Raw genomic sequence first — 21,519 nt, 5'->3', positions numbered from 1 at the left:
GTGATGGTTACATGTGTTTGTTTACTAAGAAGGTGACACTGCCGCTGGCAGGAGTATCAGGGAAATCAGCGGTCTCTGTGCGAGGTGTTAGTCTGTAAATATTATTGGCATGCTGACAGTCTCCCACAGTGCCATGTGGTGTAAAATCATTAACAAGCGACATGATGGGCCCTCTCCATCCCCAAGGTGAGAACGTGAAGTGTGGAGAGTGCTTTTATCAGTCATTATCCAGAGGGTGTACCGAGGTGTCACATGATCAGTCTGGCAATCAGAAAGCACCTTATGTCATCATCACTGCAGAATACTTTATATATAGTCGCTCTTTGATAGACAGACGTGTAAAATGTGGCCTAGAGCTGCTGTGTAGTGATGTTTTCTCTTCGCTGAACCACACGTCCAAGCCATTCATGTACTTCCTAGCAAAGTCTGAAAAAATAAAAGCCACGACGCAATGTAGAACACCATACATCAGCTTTTAATTTGTGAAAATACAAAATGAAATCATGTACAATTTATGTACAAGCCTATTTGTACAAGACAATAAACTGTATTTATTATTGGGTAATATGACATAGTCAGAAATATCAACTTAGCACGGTCATTGTGTCCACAAGTGAATGTGCTAAACAAAAAAAAATCACAAAATAATACAAACTAGACTGCAATGCCGAGTGTCTCTCAACCCCACAGGTACTGTAAAACAAGAATATCTGTCAAACAAGAACACACTAGAAAGAAATATCTTACATTAAGCATTTACAGATTTCTTTGAGAGTACATAAAAATGAATTGCTATCAGCCTCTGCTAATTTAAAAAATTGTTTTTAAGACTTCAAATTATTTACTACACTTCTAGTTATCTCCAGGGAACAACAGCCTCGTTAAAGATTCAAAACAATGGTCTCAGATGGAAAGCAAAGAGGAAAGCAACATTTCTCAGTCTCACAGCAAAATTAAAAATTTGTTTAAATCCAGTTTCAACTCGAAGCCTCTTTTCGCAATAGTGGGTCTTCTGGAGTCCTCCGTTGGCTTTAGCACTGCCTGGCACATCACCGGCACTGAGGGACGGACGGTTTGGATGTTCTCCGTGCCAGTAAAAATGTCACAACCTCTCTTTTCATATGCAACATGAATCCTCAACTAGACTGTGACACACCCTCTGTGGATTTTATAGATTGCTTGTGTAGTTTTTTTCCCACCTCTTCTTTCCCCTTCATTGATTCTGATGTAAAGTGACAACAGTGCCAATATAGCTTTGTTGTATTATTTGAATAAGACAGGATTAATAACCACTTTTGGCTCGTTCAAACGGAAACAAATGATCTCTGCGTCATTAGACGTTTGTTTTATGAATACATCAGGTATGATATTGATCACAGAACATAAAAATAGCCAAAAAACACTTCTTATGATAGAGCTGTTTCTCCAGTATCTTCAAATAAAAGCATGAATGTATTTGATTATGGCATTAAGATTGGTCATGGAGTACATACAGTACAAGCGCTTTATGGCCTCCAAGACAATCCTGAGTCAGGCAGTGCTTACAGCCAAAGGAGGACCCAAAGAAGCCCACTTTATGCGATATGTGGCTTTTACATTCACTCATTCCCTACAGACGTATCATACGGCATTGGCTTTGCTCTATATGGCGTCATTTAATTTGAAACTGTGCAAGATTTTTGGTTATTGTTAACAAAACAGCTCTATCATATTTGGCTTACGACAATAAAAAAAAAGAAAAGAAAAAAAAAAATATTCCTAACGTTTTACCCCTGGAGAAACTTTGCAGACACTTAAAAAAAGCTTTACTCAATAAGATTTCTGGGGTTTTTGGACATTGCAACCAAACAGCGACATGAAAACATTGATAACAAACAACTCAAAAAGGCAAAGATAAGACAAATATAATTGGATAGAGATAAGGCTGGAGCCAAATGCCATTTACACATGGACACTGGCCGTCTTAACTGTCACAAATGTTGTGAATTAGCTCCAAATGGCAAAGGAATCACTGAGAGTCAGTCACTTACAATGCCATTGTGGTGGGATCGCAGCTGGATGTAAAATACACATTTTTTAACATACTGTACAGAGTAAATCTGCAACACTGGGTGAAGTAAATGCAGTAGTAGTAGTAGTTGTTCATCAACAGCTAAAAAGGCAACTTTTACAATTGCGAAACTTGATCCAGTTATCATAATAATCCTCTTCTTCGAGTGACCCTCATTCCCCAAAACGGAGCAAAAAAAAAGTCATGGAGTCTGGTCACCACTACAGATTAGCTGCGCAAACTAACATTTGACTATGATTGTCTTCATGAGTGATTCTAAATCGGCTTGTACAATAAGCTATAGCTGCAGAGTTGATGAGGAAAAGCAGTATGGTTCTTCTCTTCTAACGTCAATTGATGATTTGTGTCCGCAGGTGAGAAGAAATCCCGAGTGTGACACCTCGACGATGAGTCCTCTGGGAGTCCAAAGCGTTCAGGTGTCGCCACTCAGCACTCGTCCTCTGCTTCTCTGATGGGAGGAATCAAGCTGCTCGTGGATTTATACTGACTGACTTGGTTGACGGCGAGAGTATTCACAGGCTTGATCTGTATGGTCCTCAGGTGGGTATTCTCTGGCTCATCTGTAAACCATGTCTTTTCTGAGAAGGAGCCAAAATCATACAGAGACAAAGAGGGACAGGAAACAGTTAATGCTACAGCTTTCAGTGTTTTCAGTGCACACACAGAACATTTGGGAGGACATTTTAAAAGAAACAATCGTTTGGATTTGTAGAAAGAAATTCTGACATGATAAAAATATGCTCCAAGATGTGTTTTTTTTAATGGAAGGTAAGTATCACCTCAGTGTCCCTTTTCACCTCTGTAATGTCACTCATCTCATGTTTTTTGAAGCATGCTGTTTGTTGGGTCAGCAGACATGCAGATCACCAGTCAAACAAAATCTGTTTCCACTGTACCAAATTACAAGTTAATACTTTTAACTTCACAAGTTTTAATCTCTTCGAGGGGCTTCAGGCTTTTGGCTTGATGCAACTCTCTTTTCTTATAGGAGGGAAAATAGATAGTCTGGCATAATATATCGCTGGTGGTGATTCATCCAGTTGGCAATGTCCATGGTCATGCATTTTCATCAACATGACTTAAGGCTGTGGTTCTACAGTACATTAAAATAAATGCCAGCAGATACATGTTGCCAATAATAAAACATCAAACATCACTCGCTGCAGAGTAAAGTGAAGTGGCATCAAGCCATTAAGTCACACATTCTACGGTCAAACCTACAGTAAGATGTACTGCATAGGTCATAACCATGCGGTCCTGATGCAGCCATTTGGAAACACTAAACTACTTGGCTTTCATTCAGAGGGCAAAATGTCAGCAAGGACACGACCGTGTTCAATGCATTATTTAACATCATGCATAATCATTCACTTCCATACCTTGGCCCACTCTATTCATCCTTGTTGCACTTTGGAAAAAGAAAGTAGTACACTAAATGTAAGCTAAATGGGAATATGACCATTAATAACAGAGAGTGCACAGCATGATGATCAGAAGGTATAAAAACAGCAGATGCTCTCATTACATATGGATGTAGAGTAGGTTAAACAGTAGGGTGCGACCAACAACTTAACAGAAGCTAAAGAAAAACAGAACATGTATCATGTCAGAAAATCTTTTAGGTGCCGTTACTGTGCATCTGTAGCATGTGTAAAGCAGCCATATTGTATCCATGCCTTATGCAGCTGGAAGGATGATGTCCATGTTTCAGATGTCATTCAAAACCCAATGAGCAGCATGCAGTTAACATACCAAATATGTTATATAATAAAAAAAAACAAACAAGAGGGCTCAGCCACTTAATATAGAACAAAAGTAATTTCTGTACAATGTAAATGTTTCCGATTACTAACCATAGAATGCTCGTAGTATTCATTCAGCAGCTGGGAAAACGTAACATGTGCTCATTCTTTTTTTGAATGAACAATTAAAGAATATTTGAATGTGAATTTTCGCCCATTGCAAAAATATTTCAGAAAATGCTTGGAGAATTCATACCTGCATCAATTCTGCAAAATCCTCACAATGTGTTAATGATGAAACACAGTTAGATACTTGTAACTGACAGACAATAACGCTTACTAACACACAGTGGCCATGATTTTTGGCAAACCTACATCCTGTCTTGAATGAGTTGCAGCGATTTAAATTCATCACATCCAACCATAGATAGTGGTTGGGTTCTCTCCTTTTCTGGAGTTGTCCAGGATTAGTGGCTCCCAGTGGGATCGGTGATACTCAACGACGTTCTGCAAATATTGAGGCTTGTTGGGTTGGCTGTGGCCGAGCCTAATCAGAAGGTAGGTGATTTCATCCCCGACCCCTACAGTCAACATGTTGAAGTGTACTTGAGCGGGATACAGAACCCCAAATTGCTCCCGTTGGCTGTTTATACAGTGCCTTATAAACGCAGTCCATTTTTACCATTGTATCTTTTATTTGTGTTTATGTCTGTACAGCAAACATCAGATTGCAAGTTCCAGCTGCCTTGGAGTCTCTGGTTTGGCTACTATATAGGGTGCCACGTGAAGACTCAATTTTTTCTTTTTCTCGAGGACTTGACAGCTGAGGTTGGAAAACTGGAGTGGGGTTATTAGAAAGATCTGCCTGCCTGATCATAACCTGGGTAGTGCTTTGTTATTGGACTTCTATGCTAGTCAAAACAAAACATGTTTGCCTATTGGGCTGTCATTGTCTCCAGAACACCTTAGACCAAAGATCAATCATTGACTTTGTTTGGTCAGCTAATGTATGTCTTAGATGACCAGGTGAAGAGAGGCGATGGTGAATTGGAAACATCTTGCTTACTTTCCACAAAGTCAGACCGGAGAAATGTTTTCCTACATCCAGAGGGTGGTTGGAGGCCTCGTCCAAAGCATCCAGCCTGTTGCAGAACCTGCCATTGAACGCCAATGGTAAAGGAGGCTTTTCAGGCTTGGTTGGCTCAGTGAATTTCTGAGTTAACAGACAAACATTACGAGGCTAGGAGGACTGTAGCTTCTATAGTTGCAGGTCCAAAAACATGGATGTGGGAGGAATTTGGGTAACCGACTGTTCGCAGCTTGACTCAACTCAAGCTCTTGTTGAGCTGTGGAAGGAAACTTTGAGGAACTCACAAACCCAAATTAAATCTTGTGAGGAGGCAACGTTATTAACCTTGCTCATTACAGAAGATTCTGAATGCTCTGAATGCGCATCTTCACTGTCATGTGGCACTTTGGGACAGTGTCTACGGTCTGGTGGATTGTGGTTCCCCTGTTTGAAGTAGGTGATTTGAAGGTCTCTGAAGGAGACAAACTCTTGCGAGAATACTGAAGACGTCAATGGAGCTTGCAGAAAATATTCTACAGATGTAGCTGAGGAGTATTGATGGTGCGATTTGATGACTTCAGGACTGGATCGCTGCCTTTTCGCTGATGATGCAATCCTGTTTGCTTCTTCGGACCATTACCTTCATTAAACACTGACACTTTGTGAAGAATAAGCTTGTTGTTCAGTAGCCAAACACTGACTAAAATGGCTTGAAAAAAGTTTAACAAATATGAAATAACACTTAACTGTGACATTCACATTTGAAGACAATGTTATTATAATGGTGGTGCAACTTTATTGATGACTGTAACATCTTCAACTTGCACTTATCTTGACATAATTGATAGTTCATGGTGGCAAATAACATTTAAGTATAGCATTTGAATGTTGATGGAAATCAAAAGGCATTAAGAGGACATGGAGTTCAGTATTTCATAGACACAATATGAACTTTTAAGACATATAAAGTGCAGTTCAAGTACAATAAGATTCAGCTTTGATTTAAAGAAAAGAAGAACAAGTTTCAACAAAGCAAAACTTGAAATTCTATAAGTAGGAGAGACCTCATGACTTTTTATCACAGAGGTGAGAGTTAACAAAACAAGTATGAGTAAAACTCAGGGTCTTTTGCGTTAAGGGCCCAACACTAGACACTAAATTGATCTCAGTTGAAGAAACATAGCCCTTGTTTACAAGTGTGTATGTCTCAAAGCTTAAAATCAACAAAATGTTATCGGTTGATTAAGATATCTTGCTTTAACTACACAGGGCTTTTGGGTGGGTTTCTAAAACAAAAAAGGGCCTTTTGTGGACTGTGAAAATCAAGAAAGACTGTGTTACATATAGACGCAAAAAATGTTATTAGAAATGAATTAATAACCCTGCTACTCAAGAATGGAGGAATAACTTACAACTGTGATCAAAGTTTCCTGTAGTTCTTGGCATAAAAAATGTACAAGAATGGAAATTTTCTGAATCAGAGTAACAACCAATGGTTGGAAAGAAACGTCAATAAAGTGCTCACTGTATGGCGGCCCCGAGGAAAGACAGAAGCCCTTTGTGGTAGCCTGCTTTGCCCTGCGGTGGTAAAGGGGCAAACCACACTGAATGCAAACTAAGACATACAATAAACAAACATACACATTCAGACAAACAAACGCACATTGACATCCAGACATGTTACAGTCTTTGGACCCTGCAAAAGGACACACAGGACGCACAGCAACTTTTGGCAGGCACTGTTCACGGACAAAGACAGTCAGAGAGCTTTAGAGGGGCACATACTTTTGTTTGTCTCGTGAGTCCCTGCTTTTGTTGCGGTTGGTGCGGTTGGTGGTTGGGATAGAGTGGACGGAGGAGCTTTTTTTGCTCGAGGAATGGGACGAATGTGAAGAGTGGGAGAAGCTGGTTCGAGACTGGCCGGCGTTGTGGTCAAACTGCATCAGGCAGAATATCAGGTCTGAGGGCACCAGCTCAAACGCATACGGCGGATTGGTTATGACATACCTAGAGGAGAGAGGGAACAGATGGGAGGCCAGTTCTAAATTTAGTGCAGGCAAGGGTGACTTTTTAAAGCCTTTTTGTGGCTTATTTTTTGAGCATCTCAATGCAAGGACACATGAGGTCTGTACTCACCGTTTGGTACATTGGCTTTGAGAGTTGAGATGTGCGTCTCGTAACCGATAGATGCCAAAGCACAACATGTTGTACGTTTTCAGGGCTTTACAAAATAGGTCACCATAACAACCACCATCCTGCAAGACAGTGACACAAAAAACATGCTCACACTAAAAGTGATAAGGTCAAATGTTTTTGTCAAAAGAATAATGTCAAAATGCTTTACTCTAGGTTGAAAGTCGTATAAAAGTAGGAAATCGTTATTATTTCACCACTTTCTGTCTGATCAGAAACCGAAGAGACAATGAAGAGGGAAAACCCGGAGGGACATCAGGCCATCTATAAGGCAAAACACTTATTTGATCACCCTATTCCTACCATGCAACAGCTAATGTTAGCATCAACGACTTCCGAACTAACGTTACCATTTACACAAGATGATAGCCGAAAAGTAACTCTAAGCTTTTGTTTACCTCTTCAGTAACTCTGTCTGATTTAATGATGTTGACATTTTGTGCCAAAAGGGGGGAAAGTGGGAATTGAACTTAGATTTAGTAATCAATGTATTGATTGGGAGATGTCCTCTTTGACTCTCTAAGCCTAAATTGTGAGGAAGTCAGATGAGAGTCAGCTGCCTTACATAACATTAAAGGGCCATTGTTCTGGGGTATACATGATCATCACCTGAATGTGTGACTCATGAAGTCAGCCTTGTCATGAGGTCTGCATCTTTTGTCCTGTTGTTAGTTCATAGTATATAAGTCAAGACAATCTGAAGAGAACACTATGCTTTGGTTTTCTCCCGATACCACACGTATTGAAGAGATCTGATTCATCGCACCTTACCATCTCAAACTTTAACGATGAAAATTTCTCTTTTACATGTACAATCCTAAGAGCAGCGTACTAGGGGGGAAAGGCTTTCTAGCATATTCTGGCAACGCTAGGTATTTTTTCAAAGTCGCACAGATAAACTTGGCTGTACTACTTTCTGGTGAGACTGAGACTGAGCCTAAGATCTTTGCTGTACAAAAGGCCTACTACATTGATTAAAGTTGGGCTATTTCTTATGATGAACTACAGAGCTGAAGTGTGAGTGTTGGAAACTCAACATATAATAGTGCTTAAAATGAAAATTCACTGACATGCAATCACTTAAATCAGCTATATTATATTCAATATGTCTATGTGGATTTTAATTATATTACCTATGTCTATATGGATTTTATTCATATTACATTTATTTCAAACATCATTACGGGCTACTATCATCTGCAACTGACACTCTGCAGTCCATAAACTACATGGCTGACATCTGATACTGTATGAATGTATGAATATGAAATGTAATATTGCTGGGTCTTATTTAAGGATGACTGGATTTGATTAAAACTCTGCATTTCATTGTCACAGCACTCATTTATTTTTGGACACACAGTCCCTGTTACTTATCTCAACTCTGAATCAGCCGTCCCTGTTAGTCTGGATCCTTCCGCTAATGCCAGCTTCCACAACACAAGCAGACAGAGATGTGCTTAGCCCTTGGGTGACAAGATCAGTCACTTACCCCAAGGTCAGCAAAGGGCCCGTCGTACAAGGCCAGCTGTGCCACGCGACACCTGTCCCTGTTCGCCAGCGTTTGTGGCGTGCTGTAGCCGCCCCGTAACGCATTCTCCTCTGCCAGCAGCCCCTCCAGCTCCGGCGTGGCCCCGCCTGTTACCAGCGTCCGGATCAAGGTGAGGATATTATCATTGAAGTATGTCTGAAGGAATGAAGGTAGGGAGGGGGTAAATCCTTAAGCAAATGCCAGCAAAGTCACAACTCAAAGTGCCAGCCAGGTCGAATGGCGCTATCTAACCCTGCCCCACATTGCTTTGCATGTTGAGTGAAAAGACAGGAGAGTCCAAATTCTGCAGGTTACCCTCAGTGCCATCGGAGAGAGACACAGTCATGCTATCTGGGCATTTCTCACAGTTTAACAGAAGACAATTATGCAAAAAACCTTCAATTCACATTAAGCCCGCAGATACACTTTCACCCAGTGGCGTTGTACTCTTTTTAATCCCAACAAGTTACCTCTTTGTTGATTCTGAGAAGGCCAAATATCTGCCCCTTCTCTTTGTACCGCAGTCTCTCGTCTCCCTCTGCTTGTACAGCACCGTGACATCTCCCTTGGCTGCTGACAGCACTATTGACTAAAATGATGGATGAGGGCTGTCCATTAGGTAGCATTACCTTTGTCTAGACTGGAGCGCACTTGAAGGCAGCTTTGTTCTAACCTCACTCAAACTGAAAGGCAGACAAGTGAAGCCATCATGCGCAGTACAAGTTCCAGTCTTGTCATGTATTGTTTTTTAATGTGAGCAGAGAGCGTTTAAATTTTTGGAGGGGATAGAGGTATTCTGTTACCGGCCCTCGTATCAAAACACAAGTTTTCCGACCGCTGACAGATTGTATGTGTCACTGCACAAAAATCTCTGGCATAAGCTACTATAAAGGCTATAGTAATGAGTCCTACAACCAGGAAATCAGTTAGCATGTTTGCACTTCCAGTTCCCTCGTCTCAAGGGTTTTTTTCAGTGGGTTAAATGCCTATGCTCTGAGCTCCCAGCTCGGACCGCTAGATGCACCACTAACTAGCAGAATATGAATTAGACAGCTGGCCAATTCTTACTTATTGCACAATTGAATCCTAATAAAGTGCTTACATGTCTTAAAAACGGTGGTTGCTAACGAGTGGCTAAATGAGACTACAGAAGTTGTCAGGGACATTAAACATCATCACGCCGATCATGGAGATCTACTCACCAGTCTGTCTTTACAGGCCGACTTCAGTTGCAAACTATCCTGACTCTAACTTTACAATGTGTAGATTGATCAGTTTATTAAAAACATGTTAATTGTGTAGTAAAACGCTTAGTGGTGGTGACACTGAAGTCGTGCGACTGCAATGTAGTTTGTTTACAGCTTGTTGAGGGAACCAAAGCAATGCTAACTTCGGGGTTAGCGTACAAAAATACGATACCCTACAGCACTCTATTATCGGTAAGCTAAATGAAATCGGACTTACAGCACTCATTAAGGAATCCAGCACACTGACTGCGAAGGCCGTCCCACAGGCAAAAGGCTGAGTGAGGTATAACTCTGTGTCTGGGTCGTCATCGTCATCTTGGTCCAAGAACTGCACGTTTGAGTCGTTCACTACGGGGATAAACATGTTAATTACTTCCATTTTCTGCACTACAATCTACAAAGATTTCATGTTTCTTTTTGTGATTTAAAAAGCATGGATTGTGTGTTCAAGCATACATCAGGCAAAGACTCGATTCATGTGAAGAGGAGGACACAGAAGAACAGTGGTAGGGAACAACAGTCAGTAGCTGCAGATATGGATTGTATTAGAAATTCGTGTAAGGTTTGACAAATTCTTTTAATTTCCTCTTTCCAAATTTTGCCGAAATTGACGTTTCTTTTAAGAGGCTGAAATGAAACCATGTCTGGTATTTGTGTTCGGCCTCGTGGCCAACTTGCCTCTGCCACATTCCATATCCAGGCCATTCATGCACACACACTCATGACACCATGCATATTGTCAAAGCTCCAGGCCTCGAGTCAAAGTCCTCCTAAAGTCAATATCAGTAACACCAATATGCCATTGTTTGTCTTGCAAATCCAAGACAGAGCTTCCAATTACTTGTACTCGCATGTCAAAACAAATGAAAGTATCTCATTGCCCCAGAACCTTCTTTGAAGAGGTCTTTGAGCACAAAAACACATGCAGTAGCTGGAAGAAAGTAATGATGTAAAAATTTAGTTCGAGAACCGCAACTTCTGTGAGGACAGAAATAAATGTCAGTCATATCGACGGGGCTGAGATGAAAGACGGGCACGGGCCAGAGAATGTGATCCGACAGAAGATGCTATGAAAACAGCCACAAGGACTTCTGAGGGATCAAAGGCCTTGTAATTCTTAGAAAAATAAAAGGGAAAAATTTTGCTTTGAGATAAGGGGCCAAAACAAGACAGGCAATTTCAACCAGAACCAAGGGTAAAATGTGCTCAAAGTGATGCCATGGGAATGGACTGAGCCTCTTGTGCAGCGAGAGAAATCAAAAGGAAGCTGATATGGAGGCAGCGGCAGTTACAACACTGCAGTACAGGACAGAGGCACTTCTTACCCAGCTCAGTTATCATTTGTATGCTGGTCCCACTGCTTTTATCCTGACTGAATGAAATCACAGGCAGTTTTTTGCCTGGCTTTGCTAATGGCGCTAGACAAGTGTTGAGGAAAAACAGTTACTGGAGCATGTCAACAAGGGACAAAATAAACATAAATACTCCACTTTTAGTACGGTTAATCAAGTGGTGACAGCTGCTAATTGCAGAAATTGTGTTTTCAGATCTGTTAACAACTACTTAACTGGAAAAAAACATGCAACACTACAGCTAGCGTATCAATCAAGTGACATAAATATGCAGCAGGAAGCGTACCTAGTTCTGTTATGATGGGAATATTTGCTCCAGTGGTGACAGAAGTCTGCCTTACTAATCCATGGACGGGGCTGTTTTCTGGAGAGGATCTATCCATCCCTGGTGGTGTGAAGCCTAAATGGACACAAACACATAACATGAAACATAAAGCACATCTGTTAATGCAATATTCAGTACTTCATCAGTGGTTGTGGGGCTATTTCATCCACTCCCCGCCACGAGGAAAAGCATAAATTTGCTGAGTGCGATGTTACCGTATTCTTGACAAGGTCCAATATTAGTCCATATATAATAGATGTGACATGCTGCTCATTTTGTTTCCCTCATAATGTGTGTGCATGGAGATGGAAACCTTTTACACACACACACACACACACGCACGCACAAAACAACATGTACAGTATATGGAGCCACGAAATAGAAAATAAGTGACGCAAGATTGAATTCAAATTGACTTGACATTCCTTGCTTTCCTCAGACTGACAAGTAAGCACATTAAATCAGTGATGCCGTATGTATTATACATAGGCTGTGTTTTGACATCCATCACTTACTGCTGACTAAGGCAAATGCGAGGTCATACATGTATTAGAGCAATAATGAAATTGGCAGCGATTTCTTCCCGCCTCCCCCCCCCCTCACCTCTCCTCAGGTCAAAAGGTTTCTAAAAGCATTTCTCTCAATGCCAAAGAATGACCATTATTGAAGGCCATCTCAAGCTTTGAAAGCTGCGACATGCAATATTCATAAATTATACACATTATGTGTTTTTCTTCACATACGCTGAAAAAAAATACAAATATGTGTAACGCAGGTAAGGCTGTGCTTGTTGCCACCAATTAGGTTTGTGAAGAAACCAGTTGTTACAGTAACCTGAGGAATAGTCAGTAGGGTTTACTGTCAAACGCAGTGACACCAGGTCAGCCAGGCAGCACCCAGTGAGGGATATTCTCTGTGCCAGGGCCCTGTCCCTCCCAGGCGGTGCAGTGAACTATGATAGGGCGCTCCTTACCTTGGGAATTAGCCTGCAAGACCCCGATGCTGTCATCAAACAGCATGGATTTGATGTTGAGTGACGCCAAGATGCATTCTTTGTCCTGCAGTGATGCATCGTCAATATTGTTCTGATTGGCTGACAGGATGACACACATGTCGCAGAGGTTGATGTTGACAGCCCTCAGATCTGCCCGACTCAACGGTGTGCCCTTTGAGAGGAAGGTGAAGGAGAGAATTTGTTATCTCACCTATAAAAGTACAAGACTTTTAAACCTTATGTCGGCCCTGCCTTCAACAAAACACTTTATTTCAGTACTGAAGTACAAATACGTTCTGGAGGAAACTTCATTGCTGCCTGGATCACTCACAACTTTCCCATGTGAAAAGGTCCAGTTCACATGTGACATGATTTTATTTTCACGTGTTGGAATTTAGGTTCACATGCGAAAATTGCTGATTGCATGTGAAAACGTATACAAATGTGGATACACTTGTGAAGAAGCAAATTTCACTGTTTAGTTTTCACGTGTAAATTCTGAGATTATTTTATTTTCACATAAAAATTTTAATTCATGTGTGAAAATACTCAATTCACAAAAATAGCAAAATTGCGATTTACACATGTGGCATGTGCATAAGTGATATAAAAGCAGTTTTCAGGAGACGCGGTTGTTTATTTTGTCAGACCTGTTACTGTGCACGATTATCTGAAATTTCATTGTACTCACGGGTAAAATGGAGACCTTTGGAAAATTATGAAGGGTCTCCCACTCCCGCTTCAGATACTCGAGGGAGCCGACAAACACAATGTGCTTCAGCTCATGGTAGTGAAAGTTGCTCGCCCTCAGAGGCATGACAAAGTTTCGGAGACCGATCAACGCCGATTTCACGTCTCCGAATATGCACACGACCACGTGGCCGCTCAGAACCGTCATGGCTGCCTCGCTCCGGGTCTGAGAAGAGAATAAAGAACAAAGGATTTTTAAAATAATGATGTTTATGACACAAACTGCCTTTTCTGGCAAACATTAATGCTTTTTCTTCTTTCAGGCACCTTCTCAACCAGTAAAATATATCACGCAGTTCATGACTGCAATAGACTATGAAAGTAATTTGAAAAATGGCATATGTATTAGTACAAGAAATGTTCTATGTACAGGGCCCCCATATAGCAAATGACATGTCAAACACCTCATTACAGAGTGTTTAAGTGCCCTGTCAACCTCTGATGGTGCTCTGTGACATGACACATCTGTCACCGGGGAGAAGAGTGTCAGGGACAAATGACGTGTGCCGAGTAAAGGAGCAGAACCCACCAAGATGACCTTCTCGATGTCTTTGGATGGGCACCAGTGAAACATCCCCGTGGAGTCGTATTTCTTTATGTTCTCGTCCATGCTCTCAATCTGCTCGTTCCCCGGGATGAGGAGCGGGTCATGTCTAATCAAACAAAAAGACGGGAGGGAGGGGATAAAAGAATACCATCAGACACTGTAAATGTGGGTTAGATGAAGTCGTTCTAGGCTTTGGACTAATAAAACAAAATTATAATATGATAATGCTGAGAATTGAATCATTTTAAATCCATTCTGAAAGACCTGGAGACAGAACCGTTGGGGTGTGTGTGCTTAAACTGGTGTTTTTAGATACTTCGCTTGTGCTGCACATCTAAGGGACCTATCCTGATTAGAAAAAGGTTAAATAAATGTAAAAAAATACATATAATTTATAAGCAGACACAAATACTAATACCAACAACAGTTTGCTTAATGCAGCAACTTCCAAAATAAAACCAAGGCGCTTTAGATGGGTTTATCAAGATTAAAACATTTCAAAGATTCAAAGGGATGACGAGACGAGTAAAATCAGTCAGTTACGAATGCAAACATGAAATACAATACAATATATTGTGATAAAGAAATAAAAATAACAATGCCTAGTAAAGAAAAATATCATTTAGTCGAATTAAACTGTTCAACACTCATCAATAGACCGTCAGAATATTCGAGAATCTCCAAACAAATCAGTTGTCCTGGAAAGAAAAGTAGTTTTCTTCCCTTTTTTCTCTCTTTGCTCGTTCCTGTCAGAGGCCATCTGCAGAAATGCCAACAAAACTGCCATGTCATCAAGCAGAGTGACATCAGCGGCGGCAGCCAGGCGGAAGGAGATGGCAGCAACACACTGCGTTGACTGGCATGAGCACGGAGATGCAATTACGCCCCCTTACTGCATACAGCTTTTGACGTAGTGTGCGGCGTGGTAAAAGCTTTAACAGACCAGACTTTAAATATTTCAGCAATTTGCCAAATCATATTTGCTTTTCAAAGTGAAGGATATTAATGTTTAAACAGAGCATCAGAACTACATAAGCTAATTTCACTGAGCGCAGTGGTGAGCTCCATCCTACACAACACTGACCGCTAAAGTGGTCTCTTAACACGAGTTCCTGCGGTTGTTACATGCTTGTTCTGGGCAGAGTGATGATATGATCTCCTAACAGTTCCTAGATATATTCAAATATAAGGTACTAGTGTTACGAAAAAGGACAAAAAATAGAAAAAGATGCAAAAACACAATTTAAATGTACATGTAATATAATCTATTATCTGAAGCTTTTACATTTCCACAGCTTTTAGCCCTTGAATGTGCTTCTGTGCTCTCTAAAGGTACAGTCCCTGCAGTTCTATTGTAACCAATGTACGGCATTTCCTTTCTATCCATTTTCTAATCTGTCTGTCACTGGCCAGGAGCTGTAGCATATCCCAGCATGCATTGTAAGAGAGCAAGAGCATATGCTGAACAGGTTTAACACCCACACACATAACAGAAGAAAGAAAAACACATTAACACCTACAGGCATTTAGTTGAAATCAATGTAATAATTAATAAAGATACTTTTCTGATATTGTTAGATCGTAAATGTGATATTTAATGCAATGCAAACTCTTATAAAACACCTATAACACAAAGATTTAAGACAAATAATAAAGAAATATATAAAACAATACATCCCATACATGCAAGTTTGTGGGAAAAGATGTAAAAGAGTTCAACAGTATCTGCCCAGCAATTGTACTGCCTCATGTGAGCTAGCTAGTGTTAGCGACAGTAACGTTAGCCAGCTAGCATTAGCCACGTTAGGGATCGAAACAAACTGGCAACCGCTTGAGGAGGCAGATGATTAAAAAAACAGCAGTGTTAACACAATATGATAAAGTCAATACATGATAATATGTAATTATTAGAAGATTTAAAGTTTCTAATTCACCTACCACTGTTGAAAGAAACCCACACATACAAACGAAGAACATAGAAACTAGATGAAGAACCAGCCACTGTGGTCAAACACCATCAGCTACAGTTTCAACAGTTCTATCTACAGAGGCCGTGTGTTGCCCAGCACAAGTCCAGTTACACCTAATGGACTTTGTCAGAGTCTAATCAGAGCTGAAGACGTTATCTTCTGAAACTCAGACAGAAGACTTTTGTCTCTGTCGAAAAAACCCTTTTAAATACTTCAAGTCGTCTCCCCGTTAGAGGAGCTTCTCTTTAATCCGCGTGAGTACTTTAAAAGAATGCTACTTTAGGTAACATGTTAAGTATGCATGAAAGTGTCAGCTGAAACTACCATCCCTCGGGCTCCACGAGACCGAAGCCAAAAAAGCCCGCCTTGGGCTTATATACCCCTAGGCAAGACCTGGATGTCCTTTCAAGAATGGAGGAAGTTGGAGGAGGAAATGTCTTTTCTGCCACTTTCTACCTCTCAGAAGCTCATCTGTCAAAGCAATTGTAATTTGAAAGGACAAAGGGTGTGCACATTAAAAAATGATTCAACTCTGTGAGAGAAAGTATGTAAAAATGTGAAATTTGGAAATGTAGGGAGAGAAAATATCGCCCAGTTTCTTTCTAGCAAAGATGCTGGAAAAATAGAGACACTGAAATACTGTTTTTCCATAAAAGGACTTTAACAGGTACTTACTTATACTTTTTATGAATGAGTTGGTTTTTTTTTATTAATAGTGTATAAAATGTCAGAAAGTTCAGAAAGCTCAAGGTGGCGTCTTCAGATTACTTGTCCAAAACCGAACACATTTAATTTAAAATGATATAAAACAGAATAAAGCAGCCGTTCCTCACACGTCAGACGCTGGAACCGCTGAACGTTTCACATTTTTGCTGGATAAATGATGTTAATAAATCTCCTGTAAATCAACAAATCCATAAATCCAGCCCTAGTTATCCATGCAAATCCTCTACCATAACTCTTGTTGTGCTCTACATCATCGCCTTGTGCTCGAGTCTTAAATTCAACTTCTAATAAGAGTGAAAGCATTTAGTGGTTTTACACCTCGGGTAAATATTTCATCAGAAGTCGAATGTTTCACCACTCACTCAGTGGAGCGCCTGTCACTTCAGTTTGTCCTTGTGGAGATGACTGGTGAGGCAGAGCTCTGCCAGGATAGCTATCGCTCACTGTCAGCCATGACGGCCTGTCACTATCCTGCACTGCCAATTGCCTCAGCGGTGCTGTAGCAGACATGACGTGTATGTCACGGCGCGGCCCGATGTGACCGAACGCGTTGTGACATCCCACAATTAGATGTGTCTTATGACCCATCAAGGAGCCTGTGGAAATGGTGTTAATTTCAGTAAGGTCGTCTTAGCTAACTTCCAGACAGGACGTGTTAGTTTGCTGATACATCTGGAAAACGGGAGACAGTTCTGCATCCACAGCTGATTGCTTTCTTCTTTTTTGAGCGGTTTCGTTTCATCGCGCGGAGCAGAGTCTGTGAGTGTCACTTCTGTAAGCGCACTTCTAAACATTCAAAATGATCAGCAGCATAATTCACTGCTTTAGTAGTAAGATGACACGTTTGACAAGGCTTCACACGTCATGACCGCGAAACATAAAGCCAGGTGTCTTCTGGAGGAGTGAACTGACAGCTGAGAGAGACATAAAGTAGAAGCTAAACATGCATATTATGCAAATTTTCTATTTCAGCATGGCTGCACTAGCTGACTGTAACAGTGCACAAGCAGTGAGGACAGGCGAAGTCTTTGAAAATCCTCCCCATCATGCAAACTGACAAAGGCTTGCTCTTCAAAACCCACAGCCAATCTGTTGATCATTACTTATTTACAAAGGCCTTGAGGCCGCAGGTCCTGTAAAAACACATTTGATATAGTATACACCAAAATGTTTTTTCTCTCCGCTTGTTGCAATGAAATATCCCTTAGGCTACCACAGCGAATCCCTCTCTCTGCTGCCTACACGCTGGATGAAATAACACATCCACCTGTATTGTGCAGTGTATTAGCATGACAAGTAGATGGATTGGTTTTGGTGGGCTGATATTTAGCTGATGGCTATAGCATTTGAAAAGCCTGGGTTTGTTACCCAAGAGTCTGGAAATCACCTGGAGCGATTCAACTTTGACTCCACTTTGAACCAAATCAAACAATCAAACAAGGGCGAACGCCCACCTGAAAAAACAAGAGGCCACAGATCAAAGGAAAACGCTAAATTATGCGAATAAACACTCCTTTTTAGATCTGATGCTGAGCCATTTTTATAACCACTGCACAATTGCTGATCCGTATTGAACATCGTAGTATTAAACAATACAGACATTTGTGGATTTAATTTCTTAAATGTCAAATGAATAGCAGCCATATTAGCAACTGGAGCAAAAGTCACTTGTCAGTTTTAATTCAATTTCAACTGAACAATTCCACTTTGTATACGTCGGGCTACAGGACTTCCCTGTTGCCTTGCTTCCTTATAACATGCCACTTAATGACAGTGACTATTACTATTATCATCCCCGTAATGGCCTCATGTTGAATAACAGTGTTATCTCCAGTCAAAATCAATAAGCGCCGATTTAATTTCACGGGACAAGATAAAAGCAAGGTAGCATTTGAATTCGACTTTCATTGTGATGATACATATCATCTGTGGCCTAACGTGCTGAAAAGAGCTCAGAGGGATCCGACAATAGATGAATAGCCTTGGGCTATCTATCCTTTAGAGTCTCTCTGACTAGCTGGTGCTGTCATTAGTGCCAGGCCTGTTTAAGAGCTGCAGTCTGTGGTTGTCACATGAAACCTCGTGGCAAAGAGCACTTCTGCAAGTCTGACATGTTTGCCATGAAAACATGAGCACACTAACATTTTCTTTAAGATGTTATCTATAATACATACCGTTGAGTCCAACCAACACTGGATTTTTGAGGCTGATAACAGTATCAATGCTGGAGGTATTTGTTTTTTATATATAAACCTATTAAAAACATTGAGAAGGACCCTTAAAGGTGCAGTAATCAATATGTTTCTATTAACAGTAGCTCACATGATGAAATGAATGGTTTGTGGTGGTGACCTGACACTTTACGTGCCATTTTAGCATCTTTCAGCTCATTGTTTTAGTGTTATGACCCACAACATAACTGTGTTGGTTTACTCTCACACTGACTCTGTTACCTGCTCAGCACCAAACAGCACACAGACAAAGTTAGCTACTAGCTAGTGAACAAGATGGAGAATTTAGCGCCCAAAGAGTCAGATATTTCTCTCAGAAGCAGGTGGAGACCAAAAATGGAGCTAAAAGGAGAATGAAAATGAACCTTATATCCGTTGGGGGAACAGAATGATAACTCCACATACTGTAAATTTTAAAAGTTGACTTTTGTTGACTTAAGTACACTATTACATTTAAGTTGTATGAGCTAAAACGTTTTAAAAACTTAAAATTATTAGTCTTAATTGGTTTCCTTAATTTTTTTAAGTGAGATCACTTTTTTACATAGAGTGCATTTAAGTTTAAAGCCCTTTTGAGGATCCATGTACACTAACTCAACACACAGTGAAGTTTAATCGTCATCATCATCATCATCCTACCTCATTATCTTGGGTGACGAGTTGGGAGAATTTCTCATGCCTCCGTTACGTTGCTTTTTTTTAGGCGATAACGCCGACTGTTGGTCCTCTTCAACTGCAACAAAAGGCAACGGTATGAGGGAGCGAATTATCATAAGACAAGTAGAAAACAATCTGTGGCAGCAAAAAGAACAAAGCACAGCACAACTGGAAGTCAGTGAATTCAAAGAGATTACACGGTTACAGAGAAACAGAGTGGAAAGAGAGGTTGGGTGGACGAAATGGAGCTGACGGGACACTTCAACTTGTGTGCTGTACGATGACGACAGGATACATTAGCACGACATTTGCATGATTGTGTATGAAGATGCAAACATGCAATAGTGCCATCATCAACCATCATGCCATCAGGTTTAATTCTCCACACCCTAATCCAGAGAATTGGTGTCAACAAGTTAATAATTCAGATAATGTCGTACCACAAATACATCAAAGGTTATTGCGATACTCTAATTTTTCAGTCCCTTGTTAGTACAAACCCAGACTTGGATAGCTCCTCGTTTGGCCGTGCTAATCACTCACGTTCTCATTTAATTAAAGCAATAACCTAAAAACATCAAGCATCCAACATTATAAATATGGCTGCTTTGGTGCCAATACTGAATCCAGTCTGGATTGCTGGTCTTTCTTCATCTTGGAAGTGACGCCCTTGGCTCATATAATTAGCTTGGGTCCTCATGCCAGAGTGATTTATGTACAGCTGAGATGCCCCTTGGACATTGTCTTTATCACTACACGAAAAACTGCACAGAGCTCCTCATCGGGAACGAATTACAAGTTTTACCCTCGAGTAAAGTAATCAGGGAAATATTTTCACGAGCTAATATCACAGTTGAGGAAAAACTACTGCTGGTAAAATAAACACAGACAGCAAGAAATCTGTTTTAGCTAATTTAACAGTCATTGTTTATAGCCGGAATAGCTTTTTACAGGTCGTGGAAAGTATGTCTTTTAAAGATGGCTCAGGCTGAATCTAAAGAGCCATCATTAACATTAATAGTCTCGAAGATAATGCTCCTCTGCAGATAAACACATGATTTCAAGCGCTGCTAGCACGTCCAAGAGTGACACCATAATGGAAAGCATGGGGGGCTTCCAGTGGAGAGGGATGCTCCAACACACTGGCCCTTCACATCTCGCTCGGCCTGTTCAATATTTAATGTTTCACAGCTGACAGCTGCACACACTGGGTCATTAGTAAGGAATGCTACACATGCAACCACTCCAGCCTGGCAAGCACATGCTTTGGTTGTGCTGTTGTTGAGTTCAGGCCTGCCAAACACACCAAAGGGGAGGTGGGGGGAGGACCCTTACAGTGCCTGTGACTGAGTGTGGCGTTATTGGAGTGACTGGGGTGGTATCTGTATTTCACCGGAAGGCTACGTGCCCGCTGGAGCCGGCTTGACTCTTCTGCCACCCCTGGTAGCCGTCCCGCCTGGCTTAGGTCCCCAGAGCCCTTGAAGCTCAGGGGCAGCAGACTTCCCTTGCGGTTGTTTACTAGCGGGACCGACACAGCGGCAGACCCCCTATAGACCTCGCCGGCCGAGTTGTGGTTCAGTTTGGCTGACTTGTATTGATAAGTTGACGACTGGATTATGGGGCCGTCGTTTACTGCTAAATAAAGAGGAATCAGAATCAGAATCTGTTCAATGCAAGTTAATCGATTCTTTGTTTTTTTCCCCACCTAAATCACAAAAAATGTTCCCCCCTTTACTTTTAGTGGTATCTAGAGATGAGGTATGTGGTCAACTGACTTCCATTCTAGTTTCTTTAGGTTCGGATTTCAGTTTTTTGGTGACAAAGCTGTTCTTATGCTGTGGTTAGGTTTCAGCACGTAAACCACTTGGTTAATGTGACGAAATTATTATTATTCTTTGGCTTAAAAGATCTGTTTTTGTCGCAACAAAATGTCCCAGTGACTTGTCAAAAACACCTGATTTTGACGAAGCGCTCGTCAAAAATATCCAGTGCTTCACACAAGGAAGCTAAGAACATTTTTAGTTTTTTTAGGTTCAATTTTCAGTGGTTAGGTTTAGGCACAAAAATACTTTGTTAGGGTTAAGAAAAGAGCATTTTTTTATCATTTTAAATAC

The 21,519-nt window shown here is 40.9% G+C and overlaps 1 protein-coding gene and 2 long non-coding RNA genes across 18 annotated transcripts in view; 2 read left to right on the top strand and 1 right to left on the bottom strand.

Annotated features, from left to right (window-relative positions):
• The window catches only part of LOC311250727, an 86,418-nt gene extending 83,906 nt beyond the window's left edge, over nt 1–2,512 (top strand). For both annotated transcript variants that reach the window (XR_014621310.1, XR_014621311.1), the window contains exon 3: nt 2,425–2,512. This is a non-coding gene — a long non-coding RNA (uncharacterized lncRNA). The remainder of the gene's footprint in view (nt 1–2,424) is intronic.
• LOC311250724 (calcium-activated potassium channel subunit alpha-1a-like) overlaps nt 455–21,519 on the bottom strand; it is a 92,802-nt gene continuing 71,737 nt past the window's right edge. For 6 of the 15 annotated variants that reach the window (XM_084342706.1, XM_084342700.1, XM_084342707.1 and 3 more), the window contains 12 exons: nt 19,388–19,481; nt 13,804–13,927; nt 13,216–13,440; nt 12,504–12,696; nt 11,492–11,605; nt 11,179–11,271; nt 10,071–10,201; nt 8,568–8,762; nt 7,019–7,137; nt 6,668–6,889; nt 3,451–3,479; nt 455–2,649 (listed from right to left, as the gene is read on the bottom strand). In XM_084342706.1, the coding sequence (XP_084198832.1) occupies nt 2,498–2,649; nt 3,451–3,479; nt 6,668–6,889; nt 7,019–7,137; nt 8,568–8,762; nt 10,071–10,201; nt 11,179–11,271; nt 11,492–11,605; nt 12,504–12,696; nt 13,216–13,440; nt 13,804–13,927; nt 19,388–19,481 (1,691 nt within the window). In that variant the 3' untranslated portion in view covers nt 455–2,497. Of the gene's footprint in view, nt 2,650–3,450; nt 3,480–3,924; nt 3,981–6,667; nt 6,890–7,018; nt 7,138–8,567; nt 8,763–10,070; nt 10,202–11,178; nt 11,272–11,491; nt 11,606–12,503; nt 12,697–13,215; nt 13,441–13,803; nt 13,928–19,387; nt 19,482–21,519 lie in introns of all 15 variants that reach the window. The other 9 variants (XM_084342708.1, XM_084342709.1, XM_084342705.1 and 6 more) reach the window with 6 other exon arrangements.
• LOC311250728 overlaps nt 2,522–21,519 on the top strand; it is a 54,810-nt gene continuing 35,812 nt past the window's right edge. The window contains exon 1 of the long non-coding RNA XR_014621312.1: nt 2,522–2,611. This is a non-coding gene — a long non-coding RNA (uncharacterized lncRNA). The remainder of the gene's footprint in view (nt 2,612–21,519) is intronic.

The sequence above is a fragment of the Pagrus pagrus genome, assembly GCF_965226575.1.
Source record: "Pagrus pagrus genome assembly, chromosome: 21".
Classification (NCBI taxonomy): domain Eukaryota; kingdom Metazoa; phylum Chordata; class Actinopteri; order Spariformes; family Sparidae; genus Pagrus; species Pagrus pagrus.
This window is presented reverse-complemented; position numbering and strand designations above follow the sequence as displayed.